The sequence below is a fragment of the Anolis carolinensis genome, chromosome 1 (assembly GCF_035594765.1).
Source record: "Anolis carolinensis isolate JA03-04 chromosome 1, rAnoCar3.1.pri, whole genome shotgun sequence".
In the NCBI taxonomy this organism is placed as follows: Eukaryota; Metazoa; Chordata; class Lepidosauria; order Squamata; family Dactyloidae; genus Anolis; species Anolis carolinensis.
In genome coordinates this window covers 65335927-65362923 of record NC_085841.1, presented here as the reverse complement: position 1 = coordinate 65362923, position 26997 = coordinate 65335927, and the positions used below count along the sequence as shown (strand labels likewise).

At 38.8% G+C, this 26997-nt stretch overlaps 1 protein-coding gene and 1 long non-coding RNA gene across 3 annotated transcripts in view; one reads left to right on the top strand and one right to left on the bottom strand.

Moving 5' to 3' along the window:
• Positions 1-26997, top strand: part of smoc2 (SPARC related modular calcium binding 2) — a 211306-nt gene that overhangs the window by 144135 nt on the left and 40174 nt on the right. The window contains exons 8-9 of one of the 2 annotated variants that reach the window (XM_062976010.1): positions 10489-10678; positions 17801-17883. In XM_062976010.1, coding sequence (XP_062832080.1) covers positions 10489-10678; positions 17801-17883 — 273 coding nt within the window. The remainder of the gene's footprint in view (positions 1-10488; positions 10679-17800; positions 17884-26997) is intronic. The other variant, XM_062976013.1, reaches the window with a different exon arrangement.
• LOC134297712 (uncharacterized) lies at positions 21934-22625 on the bottom strand. Its single transcript, XR_010004564.1, has 2 exons — positions 22093-22625; positions 21934-22008 (listed from the first exon to the last, which is right to left on the bottom strand). It is a non-coding gene; the product is annotated as an uncharacterized LOC134297712 (long non-coding RNA).

Genomic DNA, 26997 nt, shown 5'->3' with positions numbered 1-26997 from the left:
AATGCCTGCATGACAGTTCCCTGAAAAACTGCTTGTATGAAAAAGTTAAACAGTTAGAAAGTCTTTTATTTGAACTATGCTGCCAAAAGAGAAGGCTTTGGATTTTCCACCCCTGTCACAAAGAATTTCAAGCTAAACACCTGAGCTTTAAGGCAAAACAAGGTGTTTACCAGAATAGACAAATGGCTAAAGCAAATATACTAAGCTTATACATGCTAGTGTGTATTACAAGAAAATGCTTAGGAAAACCCTACCATATTTATAATAGATACTGTAGCTTCTGCACTTGACAGAGCACTACGTATTTTTATGCAGAGTGTTTCACATTGGTATAAGTTATTTTTTCTTGCCAAAATAACATGGAAAAGTATTTGTGTTCCTTCCAAGTCAGATAATAGAATCATGTTAAGACATCTGAGTCTGCAGAACATAAAGGGAAACTGTTATAATTTATCTAATACGATTTACCTTCTTTATATAACTGAGTGCAGTTGTAGAGAAATCAGTGAGCAGATAAATATAGTGCAAATCAAATGAAGCCAAGATTTTGATGTTTCTGTTCTAATAGTAATGAAGGGCCAAACCTGGTTTATTGAGGCCGTTTGTGAACAGATTTCCCCGCACTAGGCAAAATGAAACAACCACCTCAGGAGATGGATGCTGCAGTAATAATAAGGTTCTGTTGGAGATACCATAGTGGCACATGAGACCTATGCTTGCCTGCTGCTCTCAGTTGTAGTATATTCTATAAAGCCGTATATGGCTCAGATCCCGATATGAGCTAACCTGCGCTCTGAGATCCTGAGGAGAGGCTCTTCTTTCAGTCCCTCTGCTGTCACAAGTGCAATTGGTGGATGTCATTTCTGCCAGGTTAAAAAACAAAATAAAATTCAAACAAAGTCCCAATATTAACACATAGCACAAAATTGTCTACTGGGAAGAGTTTGTTACTGCAGACTCCAGGGTCCAACTCAGAATCAAAAACACAGCAATATAAGATACAATTATTGTTCTTTTGATCTTGTTTAATGTAGTGTATATTTTCTTTTATTGTGTTGTTTAATGTGTTATGATTTGTTGTTCTATTATATTTTGTTATATTGTATTGTTCTGGGCATGGCCCCATGTAAGCCGCCCCGAGTCCCCGTTGGGGAGATGGTGGCGGGGTATAAATAAAGTTTATTATTTATTATTATTACAATCTACAAGGAACAATATTCCAAAGAGTCCAGATTCACACCACATAGCAAAGATATTGCCATCTTGAACAAGACTGAAACTTTGAGAACTTTTTATCCTATGTTCTCAGGTGTTGCCTGTGTAGAACCCATTCCTCTACTAATCAAGCAGACCTGCAGAGTGCAGCATGCTCTTTTCTGTATTCTAAAAGAGACAGTACATTTAACTCTTCATCAACGTGCCCTGATGTACTGGCTTCTACTTGCTCCTCCTGCTGGGAAGTGGTAGCTACTGCTGAAGGCTCCTCACCTGCAATAACTAAGCTAGGTTGGGAGAGCTGCTGGGAGCTGTTGGTCTCCAACTCCAGTAGTGGTGCTTTCAAAACCCCTTATCCTTGCTGTCAGAGCTGACCAGGACAGTGGAGAACCCAAGTTAGGGCCTTCTCAGTAGCTGTCCTTGGACTCAGGAACTCTTTTTTCTGAGAGGCCAGAATGCACACCCCTTGTTGCCCTTCAGGTAGCAGGCTAAAATATTTTTATACAGGCAAGTTTTTAAACCAGGAATAGTCTGAGGGGGCCTTATTTTAGCTGACATGTGTTTTGACAACTGCAGTACTGCAGGACAACACCAGTTCTGCAATAAGGTTCAACTAACAATTTGCTTAACTTCTGAACACAAAGTAGAGAATGACGCCATATTATCATTTGCTCTAGCAACAATCACACTGGCACCCAGACAATTCACGATACTGAAAACATGGTGGAAAACTAATGAATGGGGTTGTTGTATGTATTCCGGGCTGTATGGCTTCTCTGTGTAGTCTGACATGATAGTTGTTGGAGTGGTCAAGCATTTCTGTGTTCTCAAATAATACACTGTGTCCAGGTTGGTTCATCAAGTGCTCTGTTATGGCTGATTTCTCTGGTTGAGTTAGTCTGCACTGACCACGTAGGCAAACTGATGAAGAAGCACAACCTACAAACTATCTACAGACCCACAAAGAAAATCCAACAAATGCTATGGTCAGCAAAAGACAAAAGGGATCCTCTCTTCTGCAGGAGTCTACCGGATACCATGCAGCTGTGGACAATTCTACATAGGGACCACCAAACGCAGCGCCCAAACACGAGTCAAAGAACATGAAAGGCACTGCAACAGCCCTGTGATCCCAGCCATGAAAGCCTTCGACAACAAACTAATGAATGACCTTATCTTTTGCTCCTCCTAAGATTTGGGAAAGTACATTCAGCCACATATGCTTACAGAACTCTTTGCAGATCTCAATGCTGAATGACTGATGTTCTAAATGACATTCAAGCATAATGTTTGAGATTATTTGTTTAATTACTTAATTTAGCATCTTGCATTTTCCCTACAGTGAGTTTCAAGGCTCAAATTGTTAAAGTCAAAATAGGTGAAATATATATACACACAAAAACATATATAATATACCAAAGATTATAATTCTTAAAAAAAAATTCAAAACATTTTCTGGATATTAAATCACATTCTGTGTGAAAATATGATATTCCATGCAGAAAATACTGTGTTCTTTGTCCAGAAAATTCTGCTTTTTATGCAAAACATATAATATGGATTTTTCATAGAATTGATTCTGAATCATGAAAATATTCATCATTCCAGGATTCCTTCCATCAGGGTTTCTTGATGCCTGCAAAAATATTTTCCAAACATTTTTAACATTATTTCCACCACTTCTCCCTCGTTAAAAGTTGGATGACCTATTCTGGTGGGTGCTTGAGTTACAGGTTGCTTGTATTAGAATGGGTTTGAACTAGATTACCTTTGATGTCCATTCCAACTTCACAATTCTATGATTGTGCATGAAGTACCTCAGGAGATGGATTGTGATATTTCTTAGAGTTACATCATGTATGATATAAAGGCCTTCTGGTCCGGTTAATATTGCTACACATATGGATATGGCCTCTCAAAGTCATAACATACATTTGGTAGTCATGTGGATACATTTCTTTCAGAGTAGGTAGATCTGTATATTTCAGCAGGGACTTTTGGGGAAAGTCACCATTAGCATCAATAGAACAAATATTTGCTTTCCTCTAACAGTATGTGGAAGGTTTTTACTTAGGTATTTTATGTATTTATGTATATGTATTTGTGTTTTGAAACCTTTGTGCACCGCTTTAAAACTCACCCATGAGACAAAAGCGGAATAAAAATAAACAAAAAATGAGAATAACAATAATAATGTTACCCAACATGTCAGAAATAGTTTGTTTCTTTCTCTCATGATTAAAAGAGAAGAAGGTGGAATTGATGCGTTTTTAATCCTCCTTACCCTTGGTTTGCTCACAAGCTGACAGCAGAGCCAAACCATGGGCTTGTCTTTGCTGCAAAAGCCAAAATAAAACAGAGCTAGCAAAGATGACTATAAACACATGAAAAGTAAACCTTCATAAAAGTATATTAAAACATTGCTGGAGCAGTAAGGAAATAATCCTATGATATTCTTGTTGGCTCTCTTCCTTTCCTGGCTCATCCTTTCTAGGCTCAGGATGATGCCAGAGCCAGCCACCCATTTCGGTTGAGGTTTCGGCTTTTAAAAATTAATGTCCCAGCTTCTTCAGGAAAGATAATTCTGTGTGTTCTCGATAAATCAATCCTGGTGCAGAGAAGGCCAAGGACAGTGCACATTTATTCCTTCAGTGAAATAGACAGAAAAGGCCTGAATAAAAAGTTGGAAAACATTCCTACATATAGGTGTCTCTACTTATCCATTGGAGCCCCGGTAGCGAAGTGTGTTAAAGCACTGAGCTGCTAAACTTGCAGACCAAAAGGCCCCAGGTTCAAATCCTGGGAGTGGAGTGAGTGCCCCCTGTTAGCTCCAGCTTCTGCCAACCTAGCAGTTGGAAAACATGCCAATGTGAGTAGATCAATAGGTGGGAAGGTAACTGCGCTCCATGCAGTCATGCTGGCCACATGACCTTGGAGGTGTCTACGGACAACGCTGGCTCTTCAGCTTAGAAATGGAGATGAACACCAACCCCCAGAGTCAGCCATGACTGGACTTAACGTCAGGGGAAACCTTTATCTTTTACTTATCCATTGCCACTATGATAGCACAACCTTGTTTTAATAACTGTGGCCACCTTATACTTTTAGTGTTGCACTTGCAAGTCAGAAGAAAAACCTTAACTTTTTCCATGGGCTTCTTCTATAGAAGGTAGCCAATGGTTCAGAAGCAAAGCTTGGGGAGGGATATTATATAGGGCTACAGCTTTTGGAATCCCAGCCAATGTGATTGACTATGGTGTCTGGAGGATCCTGAGATATGCAGTCAAAGTAACTTTTCCAGGCTCTGTTATTACATTAAGATTTACAGTACTCTTTATTTTTTTCCTCTTACTTTTTGAGAGAAAAATCACCTTCCAATTGAAAGGGGTAACTTGATACATTCCTGTCAAAAAAAGAAAGGCTTAGAAAGGTTCCCTCTAAAAGTAACACCCAAAAGTAAAGATGGAAATAATATTTGAAAATATTTGCAAAATAGTAGAAAAACACATTTTTGGAGTGTGAGAAACCCTGACAAGAAAAGTCCTTCACAATTTAGAACTTATTTTGTACAAAATTTGCATGTGGTTATTTTACGAAGAAAACAACTTTTTCTTTGCAGAAAATAGTATTTCTGTGTACAAATATTATTTTCTGTATATAAATGCTATAATTTGGAAATAATTCTGCCCAACATTCAGGTTGTATTAATAGAAAACATCATTTTCTAAACAAATAACAGAATTTCTACACTGTTATTTTACAAGCTTTTTAGTCTCGAATGATCACATAGCATTGAGACAGATATTTTTCAGAAATGTGGAATATGTCAGAATAATTTCTGAAATAGCATAAACCAGCAGTTTCCAGGTTACCAACAAGATAGGCTTTGTAGTTTTGTCCTTAAGGTGAATTTGTTTGTAAGTCAGAATAGGTATATTTTTAAGTGTAACTCCAGCCACACACACACACACACACACACACACACATACAGTAGAGTCTCACTTATCCAAGCTAAACGGGCCGGCAGAAGCTTGGATAAGCGAATATCTTGGATAATAAGGAGGGATTAAGGAAAAGCCTATTAAACATCATATTAGGTTATGATTTTACAAATTAAGCACCAAAACTTCATGTTATACAACAAATTTGACAGAAAAAGTAGTTCAATACACAATAATGTTATGTTGTAATTACTGTATTTACGAATTTAGCACCAAAATATCACAATATATTGAAAATATTGACTACTAAAATGGCTTGGATTATCCAGAGGCTTGGATAAGTGAGGCTTGGATTAGTGAGACTCTACTGTGTATATATATATATATATATATATATAGAGAGAGAGAGAGAGAGAGAGAGAGAGCTTTGGGTAGCATAGAGAAGGATTAACACCCCTGTGGTGTTTGTTTTGCTAATTGTACCCCTGTTCAGAAGAGTTCACCTTGCTTTCTGTCCCTGTGATAATTGGATTTTGAAATATTTGGCTCATTGTGGAAACAAGGATTGGTGATAAAGCTTCTGTGGAGACTCCTTCCACCCATTGTAACTCTTTCAGGATGGATTTACCTTCCAAGGGGTAGATTTCCCCTACTTCCTGTTGTCTTGTCCTCTTTTGTAACTATGAGTTGTTTGTAAGTCAGATGTTTGCAACTTGAAGAATGCCTGTATTGTTCATAAGAGGCCTTGGTTTAAGAAAAACTATCTTTGAATTAGAGTTTTCTCTTTTTTTATGAGGGGCTTAACTGAAGGGGACAGAGATGCACTGCAGTGGAGTAGCGAAAATGTGAAGCTTTTGATATTCCTAGAGAACTGTGTTTAAGTTATGTGGTTCTGGACAAAGTGAATTTACTTTCCCTGACTATAACTTAAATTTAAAATTCTCATGACATGGAGTGAAAGAATTGTATACATAAAAACATTTTTAATTTAGCCTGATTCAAACTGTGCTAAAGATAGAAACAGAGAGACCTTATAAGAAGATATGACAACATTTTGATTCCATTTGTATTCAGCCAGAAGTAAACATGAGGTCTGGAGCATTCTGTTGCCAGTATGTTTTTGTTCACAATGTATTTCCAAAAACTCAACCCTTATAAACAGTATTACAGTTCCAGAAGAAACCACTGAGCTAAATGATTACATCTGCAAAATAATCAGCTTTTTTTATTCAACTGGAGAGAAAAGCATATGGCGATTAATGTATGTTAGAGTTTATCAGCATTCCTTTAGGTCATAAGAATGCATCCAGATTCCCAAAGTGTTAAATTTTGGATGCCTAGCTATATAATGCAGGAACAAGGAGACACTTTCCCTTCTTTCTGTAGTTTGAAATACACTAGTAAGCATTTGTATAAGAAATAATTTATTCTGGTTCAGGCATGAACTGAAAAAGTTTTTTCAGCAGGAACAGGTGGCTGCAAGGAAAAAGGAAAGAATAGGATTTGCTCTTGTGATTAACTCATGTAAATAGTCTTACTTTAGGATACATACCATATTCTTTTAGGGGAATAGCGAGAGACCTTCAATATTTACTCTGAGAGTAGAATCAGAGTATGCATCATAGAAGTTGTAGTTTTACAAGGTCATTAACTTTCTCTGTCAAAGAGTACTCGTACTTCACCAAACTACAAGTACCGCAATTCCAATGGATTGTGCCATGGAAGTTGAAGTGGAGACCACAAGTTTTTAAAAGCTTTGTGATACTGTTTGCCATCACAAAGCACTGAGTGTATGGATAATTTTATTTTAATTAGCCCCATCTTGTTTTTGACAGGTACACTTAACATCTCATATAACAGACAAGCAAACACATTATACTAAAGACAAGATTGGAAAGCCTAAGGCTTCATCTATGATTATGCCTTGAGTAATTAGGAGAGATGGGTAGTAAATGAAATGTATTATTATTATTATTATTATTATTTTATGTTATTTAGATTTTCCTGTATTTTCTTTCAAAATCATCATGTAAGAGGGTGAATGGATTTGGAGGGCAACTTTTCAACATTGTTGTTGTTGTTGTTGTTGTTGTTGTTGTTGTATGACACAGCAAACAAGATAGATATGCTGGATTTCGTATCATAAAATCACAAGTCAAACACTTCCCAAGTGTCTAGGACTGTGTGATGTAGTTTTGGATGATGCGTGCAGATCCCAGTAGGGTAGCCTTTTGCAGTTGGCAGATCGTAATTTTGTCAATGTCTATTGTTTCCAAATCCCGGCTGAGATCTTTTGGCACAGCATCCAATGTGCCGATCACCACCGGGACAACCTTTACTGGTTTCTGCCAGAGTCTTTGAAGTTCAATCTTGAGGTCCTGATAGCGGCTGAGTTTTTCCTGTTGTTTTTCACCAATGCGACTGTCACCTGGGATGGCAACATCAATGATCCAAACCTTTTTCTTCTCCACAACTGTGATGTTTGGTTTGTTGTGTTCCAGAATTTGTCAGTCTGGATTCGGAAGTCCCACAGTATCTTTACGTGCTCATTTTCCAATACTTTTGCAGGTTTGTGATCCCAGCAGGTTTTTTTTACTGCTGGGAGGTGGTACTTGAGGCATAAGTTCCAATGAATCATTTGGGCCACATAGTTGTTCCTCTGTTTGTAGTCTGTCTGTGCGATTTTCTTACAGTTGCCTTCTGATAGAATTACAGAGGGTTTTTCTCGGGGGGGGGGGGGTGTGTGAATGCAAGATGTATCCCTGCAGGAGTACACAACTGAAGCACTCCTGGAAGATGTCCATCCAGCCTCTGTTTCAAGACTTCCAAAAAAGGAATGTCCACCACCCTCTGAAGCTATCTATTAGAATGTTAAACAGCTCTTACTGCCAGAAGAGCTGTAATGTATACGTGAAAATAATGTTTCTATTTGTTCATAAATGGCCCATGACATAAATGAGAACAGTAGAAAAAGAAAATAAATAGCAAGGGGTCATTCTCATTTTTCTGGTGATGCAGGAAAAGCACAATCAAAGCACCCCCGAGTGGTGGGAGGAATATAGGGCTTTAGAATCAAGAAAGGCATGGGGAAAGGATCTGGCTGGCGAGGGAGGTGAGGAAAAAAGGCTTTCGGGGGAGAGGGAAAAAGGCTTTTGGTGACAAGGCAGCCAAGGGGAATACGCTTTTGTCAGCAAGGAAGGCAAGTTGAAAAGGCTTTTGGTGTTGATGGAGGCAGGAGGAGGGGGAGGAGCAGTAAAGAAGAGGGAAAGCTTGGAGGGAAGGAGGAGGAGAAGGGAACCGTGAAGCCCCTCAGTATGCTTTGTGGGCTCCAGGAGCACACTTTGAGAACCACTGTTCGACAGACATTATAATGATTCCAAATCAAAGGAAACTAGCATGTCAGGAGAAAAACCGAATCTCTTCATTGTCTATAGCTTAGCTATTTGTTTGCATTGAAACCTCTCTGTTCTTTGAAATATTTCAGCCGAGAGAAGTTAGAATTCAAATGTATAACTTCTTTAGTCTGGATCAGTATGCAAACTAATCTTGTAACACATGTGAGACTGAGAGAAAGAAGTCGTAACACAAGTATCTGATGAAAAATACTTCAGTTTAAGGGCCCTTCCAGACAGGCCCTATATCCCAGGATCTGATCTTAGGTTTACTCCAGATTATCTGGCCGTGCAGACTCATATTATCCATTTTAAAGTAGAAAACCTGGAATCAGATCCTGGGATATAAGGCCAGTCTGGAAGGGCCCTAAGGAAGTTTATGCTATCAACTTATTTAAGTTAGTCTTAAAGAGATGTGTTTGGAACCAGCATCTGTTGATGAGAATGCAACACTGAGGGCTGCATATTGTATGCTTTTGTTTAATATAAAAGGGAAAGAATGAAATAGACTTTTAGTTCAGACTTAGTATATGAATGAATTAGAATATTCCAAATTAAACAATCAATCCTAAATTAAACTTTTTATTTTTCAATTTTTAAACATTACAAAAATGTCAAAAGTTCATTCAGAAAAATGCCTGTTGGTGATGAAATCCTGTCCTTTGATTCTTGGGTCAACAGGATGCATGCCGTGGGCAGGCCATACTGTCACAAGCTATTTTAATGCATGCAGCTTTTCTTTCACTAATACAACTGGTAGAGAGCTGCTGGGTAAATCCCATCTCTTGCCAAAGCCCTGCTGCTCAAAGCATTCTTGATTTGCACTGAGGAAAAGAAAGAAAGCATGAATGAAAACAGCTGGTGGACAGGACATTCTCTCTGCTACGGACTGCTTTACCCCAAAGATTTGTGATGTGGGATGGAGTTCCCTCCACATACATATGTCACTTTTTTGTGGATAGAACCTTATTTTCTTTTTTTCAAACTAACAAAGATAAATGAGAAATATTAATTAAAAGGTTTTTGTTGGTTAGGCCTCTTCATAATTACTTTATAGAATTCTGGGATAAATGATAGCAGTAAATTTTCTTCTGGGTGGACTTCACTGAAAGGAATTTGTAATGTTGTTAAAACTCTAGATTGTTTTCTTTTGGGCATCTTGGCTGATGTACAAATCAGTTGATCAAGCCATGGGTGATATCTGCAGTTCTATTGCTCTTTAGAATCATAGAGCAATAGAGTCAGAAGATATCACATGGGCCATCTAGTCCAACCCCCTGCCATGCCAAAAAAGCACAATCAAAGTTAGCCATCCAGCCTCCAAGGAAGGAGCTTCTACCACACTCTGAGACAGAGAGTTCCACTGCTGAACAGCTCTTACAGTCAGGAAGTTCTTCCTAATGTTCAGGTGGAATCTCCTTTCCTATAATTTCAACCCACTGCTCTGAGTCCTAGTCTCCAGGACAGCAGAAAACAAGCCTTCTCCTTCTTCCCTTTCACATATTTATACATGGCTATCATGTTTCCTCTCGGCCTTATCTTCTGCAGGCTAAACATCCTCAGCTCTTTAAGACGCTCCTCATAGGACATGGTCTCCATACCTTTGATCATTTTAGTTATCCTTCTCTAGACACCTTCCAGCTTGTCAATATCTCTTTTGAACTGTGGTGCCCAGAATTGGACACATTATTCCAGGTGAGTTCTAACCAAAGCTGAATACAGAGGCACCATGACTTCCCTTGATCTAGATACTATACCCTTGATCTAGATACTAAACCCATTGGCTTTTTAGCTGTTGCATCACACTTTTGGCTTATGTTCAACTTAACCACAAAGACTCCAAGATCTTTCTTACATGGACTGTTGTTGAGCCGTGCATCACTCATTCTGTATCTTTGCATTTCATTTTTTCTGCCTAAGTGTAGTATCTTTCTTCCTAGCAGCTTCATCATGTGATCAAGAACTTCAATCAGCATTAGAAGAAGCCAAACAACCTCAAAAGGACAATGTGTTCATTCCAGAATGTGCAAATGGTGGCCTTTACAAACCAGTGCAGTGTCATCCTTCCACAGGATACTGTTGGTGTGTCCTTGTTGATACGGGGCGCCCCATACCTGGTACATCAACAAGGTAAGAAATTTGGGTGGTCATTAGCATTTGGATGATCATTAGCATTTCAGCATGTTTGATATAAAATTAGCAACTGATTCATATCCTTAAGAAGCACAGATTAAAAAAACAAGTAAGTAAGAATGTGGTAGTTATATTGCCATTATTACCAAAAAGCCATGTGGTCTTAAAAATACCATTTCTAATATTATATTGTGTGTTATAATGAGGAGCCACATGTAGAGCAGCCATGACTTTTAATCAACTGCCAATTTAATTGTTTTTATGTTGAAATATCAAATGAAACATTTATGGTGATAATTAACACCAAATGACAGACTATAAAACACAAAGCACTATAATAATTTAATATACACTTAATATACACGTAAAATATGACATCTAGATATAAAGTTTTATGATATTGAAGTTAAATGCAAACACTTGCAATGTGAACTTTCTCCTTTCCCACCCACCCCCATTAGTTTTTGAAGATTCTTTTTCTAGATTTAATACTGTAGATTTTTTTCACATACATTTATAATGAGTCTATTGGCAAATGCTTGAAGAGGTAAAAGGTTGTAAGTGATTAGCATTACTAAAAAAACCCCTGTGTCCTTAAACTTACTGTATTTAATTACCCAACAGAAGATCAATACTAGATCATCGTTATTATCATTTGGAAGTGGACCAGATCAAATCAGTTGGATTAGATCAATTAATCATGTAGGTTTATGCTAATCATAGCTAAATTTACTTTAGACCCAAAGATTTTTCTGCGTAGTTACATTGTTCTTAATTGATTAGCCCTTAAAGCAAACAAAAATGTGGTGGAGTGATGTAATCTTTGTTAGCAATAGTGTCATGTAAGAGCCTGCATGGTATATCAATTGCAGTGTTAGGATTAGGCTGAGATCTTGGCAGACCTATAGCCAGAAAAACAATTCAGGGGGTGGCGTGGGAGTTGAAACCTTTTTAAAAAGAAAAATCATGAAGAGTAGGTCCATAACACAATAATTATATTATTCATTCTGTATTTTAGATAGACTTAATGAAATCAAATTTCTATTTTAGTTATAAAGTTTCAAGTCTTAAAAAACTGAAAATGACTCTTAATTGGTAATTTATGAAGCGAGCTCTGAAAGGGGAAGAGCAAGAGAGCAGTGGCATGACTAGTTTCATGTATTTTTATAATATTTCAAAAACTATTAAAGATAATTACATGAGTAAAACATAAATGACTCTACATAATAAAATCTATAATTGTGTTCAAATTTCACAAAAGGTTGATAAGAATAAGAGATAAAGCATTTTGAATATATATATACACATAGCGTAATTTGCCATCAAGGCTCTGCCAGGGAACTGCTTTTGCCCAGTGACCCTAATGTCCTATTGGCTGGCTGACAATCTGCATCCAAAAAGGGCTCTAGGGTGCTCCCATGCTATCTCAGGATTATTTTCGGATTATTTTGGCAAGTTTAAATGTAGCCTAGGTACTAAGCTATGGGCCAGTCATGGATGACCATGGAAAATCACTCTGTTAAGTTCACCAAACTTACGGTCTTGTCAAGTAAATTGTGGTGTAGTGGAACTTCCCAAAGGGGTTTTAGGGCTGATGGAGGGAGGATTCACCAAGAAACACAAACTCCCGTTAGGAGAGAAAAATCTTATGTTTATTCACAGCTGTGAAAAAAGCACTGCAGATGCAAACTGCAGGAAATCACAAGACGTTTACTTCTTGGGAGGAGAGCAATGGCCAACCTTGATAAAATAGTGAAGAGCAGAGACATCACACTGGCAAAAAAGATCCGCATAGTCAAAGCAATGGTATTCCTCATAGTAACTTATGGTTGCGAAAGCTGGACCATAAGGAAGGCTGAACGAAGGAAGATAGATGCTTTTGAACTTTGGTGCTGGAGGAAAAGAGAGTGTCTTGGACCGCAAGAAGATCCAACCAGTCTATCATCCAGGAAATAATGCCCGGCTGCTCACTGGAGGGAAGGATATTAGAGGCAAAGTTGAAGTATTTCGGGCACATCATGAGAAGACAGGAAAGCTTGGGAAAAGATCATGATGCTGGGGAAAATGGAAGGAAAAAGGAAGAGAGGCTGACCAAGGGCAAGATGGTTGGATGGTATCCTTGAAGTGACTGGCTTGACCTTGAAGGAACTGGGGGCGGTGACGGCCAACAGGAAGCTCTGGCGTGGACTGGTCCATGAGGTCACGAAGAGTCGGAAACGACTATGCGACTGAGCAGCAGCAGTGAAAAAAGCAAGCAATCTGCAAGTATCTAATACAAGCAAAACCAATGACTGCCGCACCCATCAAGGGCTTTTGCTGCCTTTTTATATTGGGTAACAAACAATTTACATATTTCCGAAAAAGGTGATTCTTAAGAAATGCTCTATTGACTGGCTAACTGGTTACATACATACACATTTCCTAATTATATCTATGCATCCTGTTGCATGAACTAGGCATGCTGTGTTTAAAAGTACAAAACCACAGACCACAGCTCTGAAAGCTCGCATCATCTCCTCTCTGGTTGGGAGGGGTAACTTGTTTCTTAAAATTAGGTTCCTTCATCAGTGGTAGGAATAATGGCTTGTGTGCTTCCTTGGGTTTACTGGAAGCAAGGTGGGATTGGCATGCAATTGTTAAATAAGTAAAACCACCCTTCAACAATATGCCTGTGCATCAATGTTAAATCAGCATGCTTTTAGAACAGAAGAATGAATTTATATCTCAGCTCACCCCATTATGTGTGTGTCTGGCCTTGTGCAAGTCACCAGCTTTCTACCTCTGTTCTCCTCTGCAAAACTGGAGTAATGCTTACAGGGCTAAAGCAAGAAGAAACATGACTGTATGTATAGCAAAAAGCAAAACAACAATACAGTCTCTAAAATGGGAAAGAGCAATATCTAACAGCCTGGAGAGGAAGAAAAGTAGGGTGAGCTAAGCTGCCAGCATCTATGCAAAAAAAGATATATAGTCTCAGAGAGGTTTCCATTATTTCTTAGAAACAGCAGTCTCCACAGCCCATTTTCACATGATTAACTTCAATAGAGCAATAGGGTTGGCACCAGTAGAAAGAAAAAAATGTATTTTTAACATGTTGTTAAATAGTAAGTTGGAAGTTCATGAATTTCAGTGGAGCCAAAAACACGATAAAGCATTGTGAGTTTTGTTTAGCAGAAGCAGACAGAGAAAGTACCACCTTCCAAGGGAAATAATGTGGGCTTGGCTTTTCTAGGAATGTTCATATGGAAGCTCACCAGAAGCCAAGGCAGCATGTTTAGCTTGACACAGGCAGAAATGGTAATTTTTCCTTGTACAAAACAGTATTTTGGGAGAGTAAATTCTAGAAAACCAGAATAGCCATTCCTTATTTGAGATTATTTTTTCCCTTTCACCAATGGAATGGATGCAGCTCAGTTGCAGAACACATACTTCAGTTAGAGAAGGTCTGTTGTTCAATCTGCAACATCTCTAGGTACATCTAATAAATAGTTCCCATATGAAGTCCTGGTGAGCCATTGCCCAGTGGTTGAAATAGTGCTGAGTTAGAGAATACTGGTTCGGATTTGATGGCATATCCATTTCTGATGCTAAGTGGATCTAGCTGTGATGAGAATCACATGGATGGCAGTGCACTAGAACTTTCTAGAAGAAAAAGGGGATATAATTAATAGAGGAAATTCATTTCATATCTTTACTAACTGTTTTTGGTGGTAAGGGTGTAGACTTTTTCTGCACTACAGTAAAATCCATACTGTGTTTGGATATAGTGTAGTAAAACAACAGCAGAAATTGTAAGCATCGAATTTTGTTTGCAGTAGGGAAACTGGAGGCGGAGGGAGAATGGTGAAGAATGCCGAGGGTAGTATCAGATTAATCTGAGATCAGGCTGCTTGCCAGATGCTACATTAGTGAACCCAGTTCAAAGATTTCTCTTTCATTCTTTACTTGGTCGATGAAAAGAGGTCACATATCAGCAATCACTACTCACTTCATCCAAAGCTTTCCATCAAAACAGCTTCTGTTCCTCTTACTCGAAAGGTGTCTCTTTCACCCACAAAACACATACTCACCTGAGCATGAAATTGCATTGCACCTTCATGGAGCAGCTTGTATCTGATGGGCAATGGGCCAATTCCAGAAATGTTAATTTCCCTCAGAATGAGAAGGTGAATCAAACACTAGAAGTGGTGATAATTCCTTTCATTTTAGCCATTCTTTATTCTCTTGGTTAGCATAGTATCAAACACTATCATTTGTTATGGTGGCTTTGAAAGCCACCGCCCACAAAAAAATTTACTATTTTTTCAAACTGCAGCATAAAGGAAACACTTCTTAATTATTCCAGTATTCATACATATTAATATTTAATATGCTCTGTCATATCAGCATGTACCATTGTATACTGATATTTAATGACAAACACCTTTAAAGCCCTAATAGGATAAGAAAGGGTTGGAGAGGTGGGATTGAAAAATCTGAGGCTAAAAGACATATACAGTTCCAAACTAACCTATCTGAGAATGCTTCGTGTGACAGGCAAGTGCATTTGCAGGCATGTCAATGGTTTCCATAACATTCAGAACAGGTGGCCTGGGGTTACACCAGTTTGACTGGACAATTTACCATGCCATGTGTCAAACAAATCCGGCCACCATGACAATTTATGTGGCCCATGAAGTTAGGGTCAGAGCCTCCATGGGGCAAGCAATTGGTTTCTCTGGGCCACCTCCAAACATAATGAAGCCTGGTACCAAAGGCATGCACACAAACACACACACACAGAGAGAGAGAGAGAGAGAGAGAGAGAGAGAGAGAGAGAGAGAGAGAGAGAGGAGAGGGAGAGGGAGAGGGAGAGGGAGAGGGAGAGGGAGAGGGAGAGGGAGAGGGAGAGGGAGAGGGAGAGGGAGAGGGAGAGAGGGGGGGGGAGAGACTCTTTATGTATGTATTTCTCTTTCTCATACACATACGGTAGCAAAATGAACCACCAAACCTCCAATCCCAACTAATCTCCCAAACCCAGAAACTATACTGCTCAAGGGAAATTCTGCTCAGGAAAGAAAGAGCCCCCAATATTTTTCCAGCTCCCGCTCCACCTCCCCTCAGTTAGAACTGAACAGCCCCTGCTCTCTGGAGAAACTCGCTTCCAAGGAAAAGTGTGTAAGATCTCACTTTCAGACCAACAACCAGACCCTCTAAAAACATTTCCCTCCATGCATTCAAGGCTCTCAAACCATTTCTCCAACCCTTTCCTGGCTTTGAAAAAAACCTGACAGTGATTCTGTGTAAGAAGGTAGTGGAGAAAAAAAAAACAGACAGTGGGAGAGGGAGGAAGAAGGCAGGGACATGCAAATAAGCTATTCAAAGGAGATGAAAAAGGAAAGGCATCAGTTAATGAACAAGACAAAGAGGACAGAGCAGTCCAGGACTTTAAAAGGAAAAGGGGTTGTGGGGAGGGCAGAGGAGAGGTTGGAAGAAGGGAGAAGACTCCTCCTGGTCTGTTCAAACAAATCTAAAGATACTTCATTTAAGAAAAAAAAAAGCAAAGAAGAGACTACGATTGGGGAGGGGGGATAAGAAGACAGACAAAGGAAGGGAGAAGAAGTGAGGGAAGAGGAACCCAGGAGATATTCTCAACATCAACCTTTTCCTTTCTAACTGTATGAACCATTGAGATGGCTCCAATGAAGCTGAAGAGTCTTAAAATCAATAATATCATTACAATATCTTCCGCTTTTAAAAAGGACTATTTTACAATGCAGTAATTGATAATGTAGTAATGTTGCCCAAAAGTAGTAGAAAGAGGGAAACGTCAACCAGAATGCAATGAGAATGGTGTGTGATGTGGTGTCTCAAGTTATTTAACAATATATTAATGAGTTAGAGTACTAACCAGAATTCACCTTGCTTAGGATCTTTAATCAGATAGGATCTGTTACCTTTGAGGTATTTAGGCCATCTTCTATTGACCTACTAACCAAACCTTGCTTAGCTTGATATCAGGTGAGTGTAAACTGGTATGATGAGCTACTTATTTGTATCTATTCTATAAATAAAATGTCATTATGATATGTCGCAATATACATTCTAGCAATCTGGTATATAGACAATAGTGATTTATACTTGTAAACATTACAGTAAAAATACTGGGTTTGTATCATCTGTAGATAACTAGAGTAATGGAATAAAACCCAGAGCAGTAGCCAATACTTGGATCTTACAGGAGACCCAGTGAAATTGGATTTGGGAAACTAGGATGAATGTATTGCATTTACTTCTCCTCTAATCATTACTGTGAATCCAACCAAAAGGTATCAAGGCTGGAAAGGGACTGGTTAGAAAGCATGATGGATCTGGGTGACTGGATTTTGTTAAGCAGCTGATAGTAAAGGAAAAAACAGGACTTCTCAAGTACTGTAAGAAAACTGTATGAAAGAGCTTGGTATGGACTTCCATCACATTGATGGTCCCCTTGCCAATTTGCCAGTCTTCATGGTGAATTGGCTGGGCATCAGGGCAATCCTGGTGCCCTGCACAGCCAGCAATAATGCTTCCCCATCACACACGAGGAAGGGTTGCCATGCAGCATCCCACCACGGTAGCCCCATTGTTCCTAATGGAACACAGGGAGGCTACTGTGTTGCCAGCACAGCATCCTAGAACATTGTCACCCCAATTGAGCAATGGAGCCCTGTTGGAAGTGAGGCTACATTGTGTGATAGGTGGCATGGGGCTCCATCACTCAACTGAAACAGAGGCATCCTAGGACACTAAAAATTACTCGTGTGATGAGGTCCACAAATCAGTTGTCTATCAGATTTGACATGTCAGAGAAAACCTTCAGAGAATACTATGAAACCAAACAAGCACTTTTGAAAACAGTTTTCTGAAAAGGCACAGCAATTCTTATATCAGGCATGAGTTGTAATTAGTGAATTTGGGGTTGGACTGGATAGTCTTTGGGTGTCTTCCCACTCTATGATTCTATTATCCCAAGTATTTCCTTAAAAGTGTTGGTTTTGCATCTATAGCTGTGACTTGAGAGAAGTGCTATAAAATGATACATTTAAAAATTAAATTGCCATTATCTTATTGTCTTTTTTATTAACATTCTCCCTTCAGATATGAACAACCCAAGTGTGATAACAGTGCCAGAGCTCATCCAAGCAAAACAAAAGATTTGTTCAAAGGGCGGCAGCTTCAAGGTCAGTGTATAATAAATGATGTTTACCTAGAGTGTTTATTCACTGAATTAACCTGGAGAGAGAGACCGTTATCTGGGGCCACAACAAAAAAATGTTTGGAATATCACTTTTTTGATTTTTCTGTTTGAACACCACTAGAAGACTTTCACAAATTCTGGTGAATATGAATTGAGGGCATTGATCTACTCTTTTAGAAATCAAATGGATATTAGCAGTTAGTAGCAACAGAGCATAAACTGTTTTTTTTAATGAATTTATACTTTAACATCTAAGTTGGCAATAACAGAAAATTGGTGTTGAACATTGACATGATGAAAGCTTCAGGTGGGAAAGCTCTCATAAAATTGCACTGGGTTACTTCAATCAATGTTCCATTAATTTTCTCCCTGACCCATATCTATGGAATGGCCTCCTTTCCAGAAATAAATACCAACAAGAAAGCCAAATATATAGAATCCCTTAATATTGACCTACATAGGATGGTGTAAGAAGCTGCCAAATTTCTCACTACCCCTCACCCATCCTGATATTTTGGTATAGGCATTTTACGAGCAGAGCAGTCATAATGGTGTAACCACATTCAGAAATGCTTTGCCAAAGACATGATTAGCAAAAGTTTTCCAAGCTCTCTGTTCCTGCCTAGTAATTTTTTTGGGGTTTAGACTCTAAGCTTCAGAAGGACAATGCTTATTTAAATGCTGCACTTCTGTACTTGCACTACAATTATTATCAGCCCATGTCTTAACCACTGCCGCAATATGAACTCATAATTGCTAAGAAGTGGTGAATGGAACATGGACCTGAAATTCTCTAATTTATGTTGCTTTCCCTTAGCAACATCTGGCTTGTACGTCTTTCATGCTTGTTGTTATTGTAGGGCATTATGCCTATTTGTTACATGTTTATGCATAGTTTTATACTCATGGAGACGGAGACATACACACACATACAACCGTTTATAAAAATTGGTGAGTATTGACATCCTCCTCCTTAGATCCACTCTGAAGTTTTTTCTGGTTAAATTACGTGACAAATTCCTAATTATTGTCCCACACCTAAATATTATTTTGCCACAAACATGTAACAATTTGTTCCAAAGTACATTGCATCAAAGAAGTCATTTTAGATTACATGACATTGATTGCAGCCCAAGGATACCAACCTCATTGTTCTAGCACTGTAAACCTTGGTCAAGTCAGCCTCACATATATAGGGACCAGATTTTGGAAAGAGGAGTATGAAACTTCCTTCTCTTCTCCTTCTTTCCTTCATTGTCTGAGATATTATGGAACTTTTCTTCCTTAGTTAAACACTAAGACTTAAACCTTTTGGTTTGTGCAAATATTTTAAATAGAAAATGCAAAAATATTTTAAAATAATCAAATTAAGAAAAATCACCAGAGATCATGGAGGTTTCTCATACATAGTGTCACCATATGTCAAAGTCCACTTGATGGAAAATAAAAACAAAATCGCTTCAAACTGATTTTAAGGATTTTTTTCAAGATAATGTAACAGAAGAGTTGAATCTTTAAACAAGCATTTAGTGCCGCAGGCCTCACAGTTTACATGTCACACTGCTGTTCAAAATACACAGATGTTTTAAATTTGTTATCATTTTTTATTTTGCTGAAGATCTGTTTACTTGCTTTTATTTATACACCACCATACAATAGAAAAATGAACAGGACTTTAAGAGATACTAATTACTAATGCAGGACCATAATCAAATGAATAATGCCTTTTCAGAAAAAATCTAATTCATTTGTGGCTTAATATGTAATTGATAATTTGTTGATATTGGGCCATGTGTGACACATATGTATGCACATTCATGAACATTTCTGGATGGGATAGCACACATTGATTGGACACTCTTTGCAACATGTGGGTGATACATAATTATTATTTTTCAGTATTATGGCATATGAACATGCATATGTGTTTGTATGCACAACTAGCAGAAAATGGAATATAACTACATAGTGTACATTAATATCCTTCTGTTACTAAAATATAACAATACTGTCATTTGAAAAACTTGGATAGTTTGAACAATTTTTAAAATGAACATAATGGGTGGGATCTATCATTGCAGTTCAGTGTTTACATGTGACATTAACACATTGGCTGAGCAATGCAGCCCATGTGTTAGGACCAGTATCACACTAGAGCTGAAAGAGTAAGCAAAGACTATGAATCCCATTTGTTGCAGAAGTAAAGATGTATTGGTGCATGCTGCTGAAAAGCACCCCCTATGATTAGGTCACTATATATGGGTAATACACTCACTCCTAGATGTTCCTGTAACTAGTCTGGGTGCTATGTTTTGAACTAATTGGACTTTCCGAACTTGGTACAGAGGTAGCTCAATGTAAAGCACATTGTAGAAGTCCAATTTTGAGGACCACATGCACTACCAACTTTAAGTCCTCCAGTTCTAGAAAGTAATCAAATGATGTTCTGGACCTTCTCCTTAAAAGTAAATTTCCAAATTCTGGATTTCAAAATATTTTTATCTTTTTTCAAAAATTCTTGTATTTTCTCTCTGGAAGAGTTCAATGAGCTGAGAAGAACTATTCATGTCAATTCCTTTTAGTGAATTTATATGAAGCAGAACTCAGAGAAACCTAGCGTGCATTTATGGCAATACACCTAGTGCAGCTGTTTAATTGAGTGCTTTTAGTGGCTTATGAATCCCACAGCCATAAGTAAGCCATAATGATGTATATCTGAAAGGGAATGGTATACTTGCAACTCTTAAAGAGGGCATTTTCCACATTAGAAATAGTAGAGGAAATGATGAGTAATGGCCCCAAAGTACTATTCAGTATAATGAAATCTTAGATTTCATTCACTCACACTGCTTGCATCCAACTTGGTATGGCTTGTGAGTGAGCAATCCTCATTCACAAAAACCAGTTTTATTTTATTTTCATTTGCTTAATTGACAGAATTTAAAAATCCAGGGTATTGAACTTTTTGGGTGCTTGTGTGTGTATATATGCGATGCCTGGCCCATCCCCCCCCCCATAATTACATGAGAGAACTAGCATTCTATGTAACCTGACTTGAGCCACAAAATAAAAATATTAATTAATTAATATAAGATATACCAGTAGGACTGTGCAAACTGTCATTTTGCTATTCCGGATTCCAGCGATTCTGGGGATGTGTCTGCCGAATCCATGAAAATGACCCTGGCAGGACACAGCTGAAGTTTTAGCCTAAATGGATCAGAGCAACCGGATTCCCCCACCCCCCTTTTACCATCACACACGGAAGCTAGGGGTGTGCAATTCGGTTAAACACTGTGCCGTTTTTGGTGTCCAGATTTTGGAGACCTCCCAATGTGTTTCTCAGGAGCCTTAGGAGCCGGGTGGGGTGGGGGGATCCATTTTTCAGTTCAGCAGCCAAAAGATCTGGGAAGATTTGGCCCATTGGCGGCAATTGGGGGAGCTTTCCATCATTTTTAGGGCATCAGTCCTAAGAAATCCCTGTTTCTAGCATCCTTCCCTTTAAAAGTAAAGATAATCTCTTTAATCTCCTTCAGCTCGATCTAGGTTAAAGCATCAGTCTTAAGATACCTCTGTTTCTAGAGTCCTTCTGTCAAGGACAGAACGCCACAAGATCAAAGATAACAGAGTTTATTGGATTTACAGAACTCAAAATGCCTGTAAAAGACAAGGGCTAAGCAACGCTGGCCTTAAAAAGCAAAAAGGGGCAAGAAAAACGTTCAAAAGATAAACCGGATTAAACCGGAGTTTAATCCGGACAAAATCAAAACAGCTTGCTTCAGCCTGAGAATAAACAAAACAGAAACTGGTGAACAAAGAGTTCAAAAGAATGTAACTAATTGGCAGCAGATGCTTCTCTGCTGCCAGCACTATGTTTTGAGTAACTTAGCAGTTACTCCTCCACACAGCAGGCGAGGTTCCAATACAAACACAACAGCCGAGGATTGAAGCAGTAGCGTAGTCCCAGTTCTTTCCGAAGGTCGTAAGGCAGAAGCAGACGTTTGTAGTTCACCAAGTCCAGGTAGGAGAATCCGAGCCCGTAGTCAGTTCAGTCCGTAAATCCAGAGTAGCAGATGGCGTCCGTCAAGAAGACGACGGAAGGTCAAAGCTATTGAGATTAAGCAGAGGTTGCACAAACAAAAGCCCACACAATTCCTCCCGCCGTCTGAACCCAAATTCCAAAACAACTTACGTAGTCAGCACACGAAACACACCCGTCTTCAGGAAAACGTCCCACACAGATCCCAAGCGTTCGTCCAGATTACCTTGCCCAACGCAATTTGCAATTGCTCCCAAACCCCATTTTATGCCAGTTACAAATCCTCATCACTATCAGCTGCCCTCCTTAACCCGGGCGTTTCCTCATCACTTTCCTCATCAGAGCTGGAACACCTCTGACTACGCCCCACAGCATCCCCAGCTGTGGATCCCGTCCCATCCCTCCAGCTTGTCCATGGGTCTAGTCCTGAAGGTCCCCAATCATCTTCCATCCCATCATTGCCAGTGGCACCCAATTCCTCCCTTACCCGAGTCCAATCCATCTCATCCTCTTCCGAGCTCACCACCTCTTCCTCCATTCTCTCTGTAAACCCCTCAAAAGAATCCTCGTCAGATGGTTCTGCAAAGATATCTCGCAGCCTCTTTCTTTCTCGCTCCTCGAGAGTATCTGACTCTCGAGGAGTCTTACGCCCACGCTTCCCAGTAGCAGAGCCATGAGGCTCAATCATAACACCTTCCCTTTAATCTTCTTCAGCTAGAACTGGGGAGGAATTGAATTCTTTCCATGGGGACTCAAGGGGAACAGGCTATCCTCTCCCTTTAGTAAACTACCCCAATATTTTTTTAAAAAAACCACCTCCCCAAATGCCCTTTCACAGCCTATAAGTGATACTGCCAAAAGAAAAGATTGGAATTGAGTCCAAAAGCAAGATCCTAAGAGCAGTTAAGGCACTGAGGTAGATAGAACACAGGGCATGTGAGTGGCTTTCCTTTTTTGATTGGCTCAAGCAGGCAGCAGGGCTCAAAGACTTACAGGGAAACCTGTCTCCCTCTCAGCACTCCTTGTGTAGCTGAAAGAAACCGAACGCAGCCTGTTTTCAGCCGTCATATGGTCTGTTGTGGCCCAGAAAAAAATGGTAGCAGCGCCTGTGCCATTACAGGTGGCCAAAAGAGCCAGAACAGGCAGAGTCTGTTTTGAAAAACAGATCCGTGCACAGCCCTAACGGAAACCCGTCTGTCGCTGGCTTGATCATGCGCTGGATTTTTCAAATGACTTGTGGATACGTTAAGAGTCATTTCATAGAAATGGGAAAGTGCTAGCACTGTCACATGGGCCCATTGCCCCAACCTGCCATCATTTTCCTTCCCTGGTGTTTGAGAAGGCCAAAAGTGGTGCCATTGTGGAGAGAGTAGATGAGTCAACACTTCTTCTTGGTTCCCCTGGGAGAGACTAAACTCTTACCCTTTGCTGCTCTACTCAGAAAAGGGAATAGTTCCTTTTTGATAAGAGGAAGCACAGTACATACATTGAACCATGGATAAGTTAACTAAAGCTTTTGGGCATGGTTTTTTTGGACTAAAATGTCTTATTTATGAGTTGTATACAATATATGCTAATATGGCTATTCCAAAATATGGAAAAATCCAAAGTTCCAAGCATTTCAGAGAAGAAAAACCCAACTTTTAAAAGAAAGTTAAATAAGTATGAGACATTGGTTTAGTTTGGAGAGTACAGCATGTATGGTTATATCCAGATTATTCAATATTTTATACAGCATTTAAGAGAAGTTTATTATTAATGAAAGAAAAGAAAATTGAGTTAGGTTGAAATACACTTTCAATTATTTCTATTTTTAATCATCAGCTTTTATCCAACCTGGTTGAAATGCTTTTCCAAATATTAATAAGCTTAAGGAATTTCTGCACAAGGAGAAGAAATGTGAAAGCTGTTCTCATGCCACAATGATAAATAAAGCTGTTTTGGATTGCATGACCCTTACAAATGCCTTTCCATACCACTCATAGCTGTTTTGATAACTTTAAATGGTAAGCTGAGACTGCAGTCATGAACACATTTCTATGGGATGGAGTCCCATTGAACACAGTGGAATTGAATAAACTTGTATAGGATTATATTGCACATTTCTTTATTAGATCTGCTGAATATAACTTGGCATGTCTTAAAGTAAGCAGAATTCTACAATAAATGTGTAGATAATTTTAACTAAATTTGTAATGCAAATGTGTGCAAGTTGTTTAAATTGTTCTTTTGCCAAGAGGTGTCGCCTCTGCTTTATCATAACAAAAACCTAATGCCAACTGGCTTTGATCTATATTCCTCCAAGAATTTTATATTCCATGCAGATTCAGAAAGGTGGTGCTAGGCTGGGTAGCATAATGGTTTCTGGACTGGTGACACCATAATTTGAAGGTTATCTTAAAACAGAAAGAAAGAAAATCCGCTCTGTGGTTGCTTCTCTGGTTTAAATACATTTATCTCATGCTATCAAAACATGTTCTAAGAACACAACAATAGGGAGCCCCAAAGGAAGACAAGGGACAGCTTGATATGGGAACATCAGAAAAGTTCAGGAATGTCTCTCAGTATCTTGGCAAAGAATGCTGTATTTATAATTAAAATCTTTGAGTTCTGCAAAGAGTTGACATCTTTCAGTTTAATGGTGTTCAGGACTTGGGAAAGACAGATACTATAGCAATGCACTCCTATAAATTGTTAATATCCTTTGCAAGTTTTTTTGTCACTATAATTTGCATTATTCTTATGATTCTGTTATTTATGAGATTACTGTATATACTCAAATATAAATCTGGAAATTTTAGTCAAAAAAATCTGCCAAAATTTGTGCTGACTTATATATAGGTCAATGTGAGTACTGCGCCTTGACTCTTATCAAATATTGAATAGAGCAGTGAAAGGCAAGACCTCAGGGTTGTTGTATGTTTTCCGGGCTGTATGGCCATGTTCCAGAAGTATTCTTTCTTGACGTTTCACCCACATCTATGGCAGGCATCCTCAGAGGTTGTGAGGTTGTGAGCTCAGTTTGTCTCAAGAGAATCTAAAAGAAGCATCATTCCTCTTCCCACTGGTACTTTCTCCATTCTGCAGAATGACCCTCAATGTATTTGCAAATCGAATAAAAATTCATAACTTTGTCCCGCCCCCCAAAAAACACCTTTTCTCAACTTATATGTGAGGTAAGTTTACCGTATATACTCAAGCATAAGCCGACCCTAATATAAGCCGAGGCACCTAATTTTACCACAGAAAACTGGGGAAACTTATTGACTCGAGTATAAGCCAAGGGTGGGAAATGCAGCAGCTACGGGTAAATTTCAAAATGAAAATAGATCCCAATGAAATTATATTGAAGCATCAGTAGGTTAAAGGTTTTTGAATATTTACCGTATTTCAAAGAAAAACAGAAAACTAGCTCTGTAAGTGGAAAAGTAGGGTCAAAAAGACAATATGGTATTAACAATAACTTAACAACAACAACAACAACAATGTTAATAATAATAATAAAACTTCATTTGTACCCCGCCCTATCTCCCCATGGGGAGTCAGGCCGGCTTCCAACATAGTAAAAGGCAAACATTCAATGCCTACATAAACAATGCAGAGTTAGATATAGATCTATCATTATATATACAAATTTCACATATGCATTTTCTCCTGAAACATTTGCAAATCCTCTCTCTATATATGTGCATTTCCCTCCTCCAATATTTGCAAGCCCTATATATTTATGTTTATATCTAGAAATCTCTATACGTGTGTGTGTGCATTTCCTCTGCAATATTTGCAAACCCTATATATGTATATTCATATATATCTATCTAGACATCTCTCTATATAGAGATAATTATATCTGTATAGGATTTGCAAAGACTTGCAAACATATGAGTGGGAAATTCATATATAAAATTAATGTTTATAGATAGATACAAATATTTAGGTACTTAGGGATTGCAAAGTCTTGCAGGGGGGAATGCCTATACATCTGTAGTAGAGATTAACAAATATTTCAGGGGAAAATGCTTTTATAAGATTAAATATATATTATCTCACAAAAAGAAAGCCATCTTCAACCTCAATGCAAAAATGCAAAGATACAGAATGGGGGACACCTGGCTTGACAGCGCTACGTGTGAAAAAGATCTTGCAGTCCTTGTGGACAACAAGTTAAACATGAGCCAACAATGTGATGCAGCTGCTTAAAAAGCCAATGGGATTCTGGCCTGCATAAATAGGGGTATAACATCTAGATCCAGGGAAGTCATGATACCCCACTATTCTGCCTTGGTCAGACCACACCTGGAATACTGTGTCCAATTCTGGGCACCGCAATTGAAGGGAGATGTTGACAAGCTGGAAAGCATCCAGAGGAGGGAAACTAAAATGATCAAGGGTCTGGAGAACAAGCCCTATGAGGAGAGGCTTAAAGAACTGGGCATGTTTAGCCTGCAGAAGAGAAGGCTGAGAGGAGACATGATAGCCATATACAAATTTGTGAGGCTTTTAAGTAGAGGCTGGATGGCCATCTGTCGGGGATGCTTTGAATGTGATTTCCTGCTTCTTGGCAGAGGATTGGACTAGATGGCCCATGAGGTCTCTTCCAACTCTACTATTCTATGATTCTATTCTTCTTCTTCCTGACTTGCAAGGGCTTCTTTCCCTTTTCAAAACATTATCTCAGTTAAGAGTGAGGGAGGCTTAGAAAAAGTAAACACTGATAAGAGATGGTAAGATGAGAGATAAATATATCATATATTGCAAGCAATGGCCTCCAGGCTTCCCTGCCGGCTTGACCTTGACTCCATTATAAGCTGGGGAGGCTTTTTCAGCTCATAAAAAGGGCAGAAAAACTCAGCTTATCTTCGAGTATATATGGTATATGCTATGTTTAAGGTATTGTTCAAGCTGGGCGGAAATAGTCATGTTCATCACATATATCCTGAAAGACTAATTCTAAAAGGAATAAAGCCATTTTTGCCCAATACTGCTCATTCCCTACTGCTTCTCACACCTCTGCAATGTTACTTTAGAGTACAATTGTGTTCAGTTTGAACCAAAGTA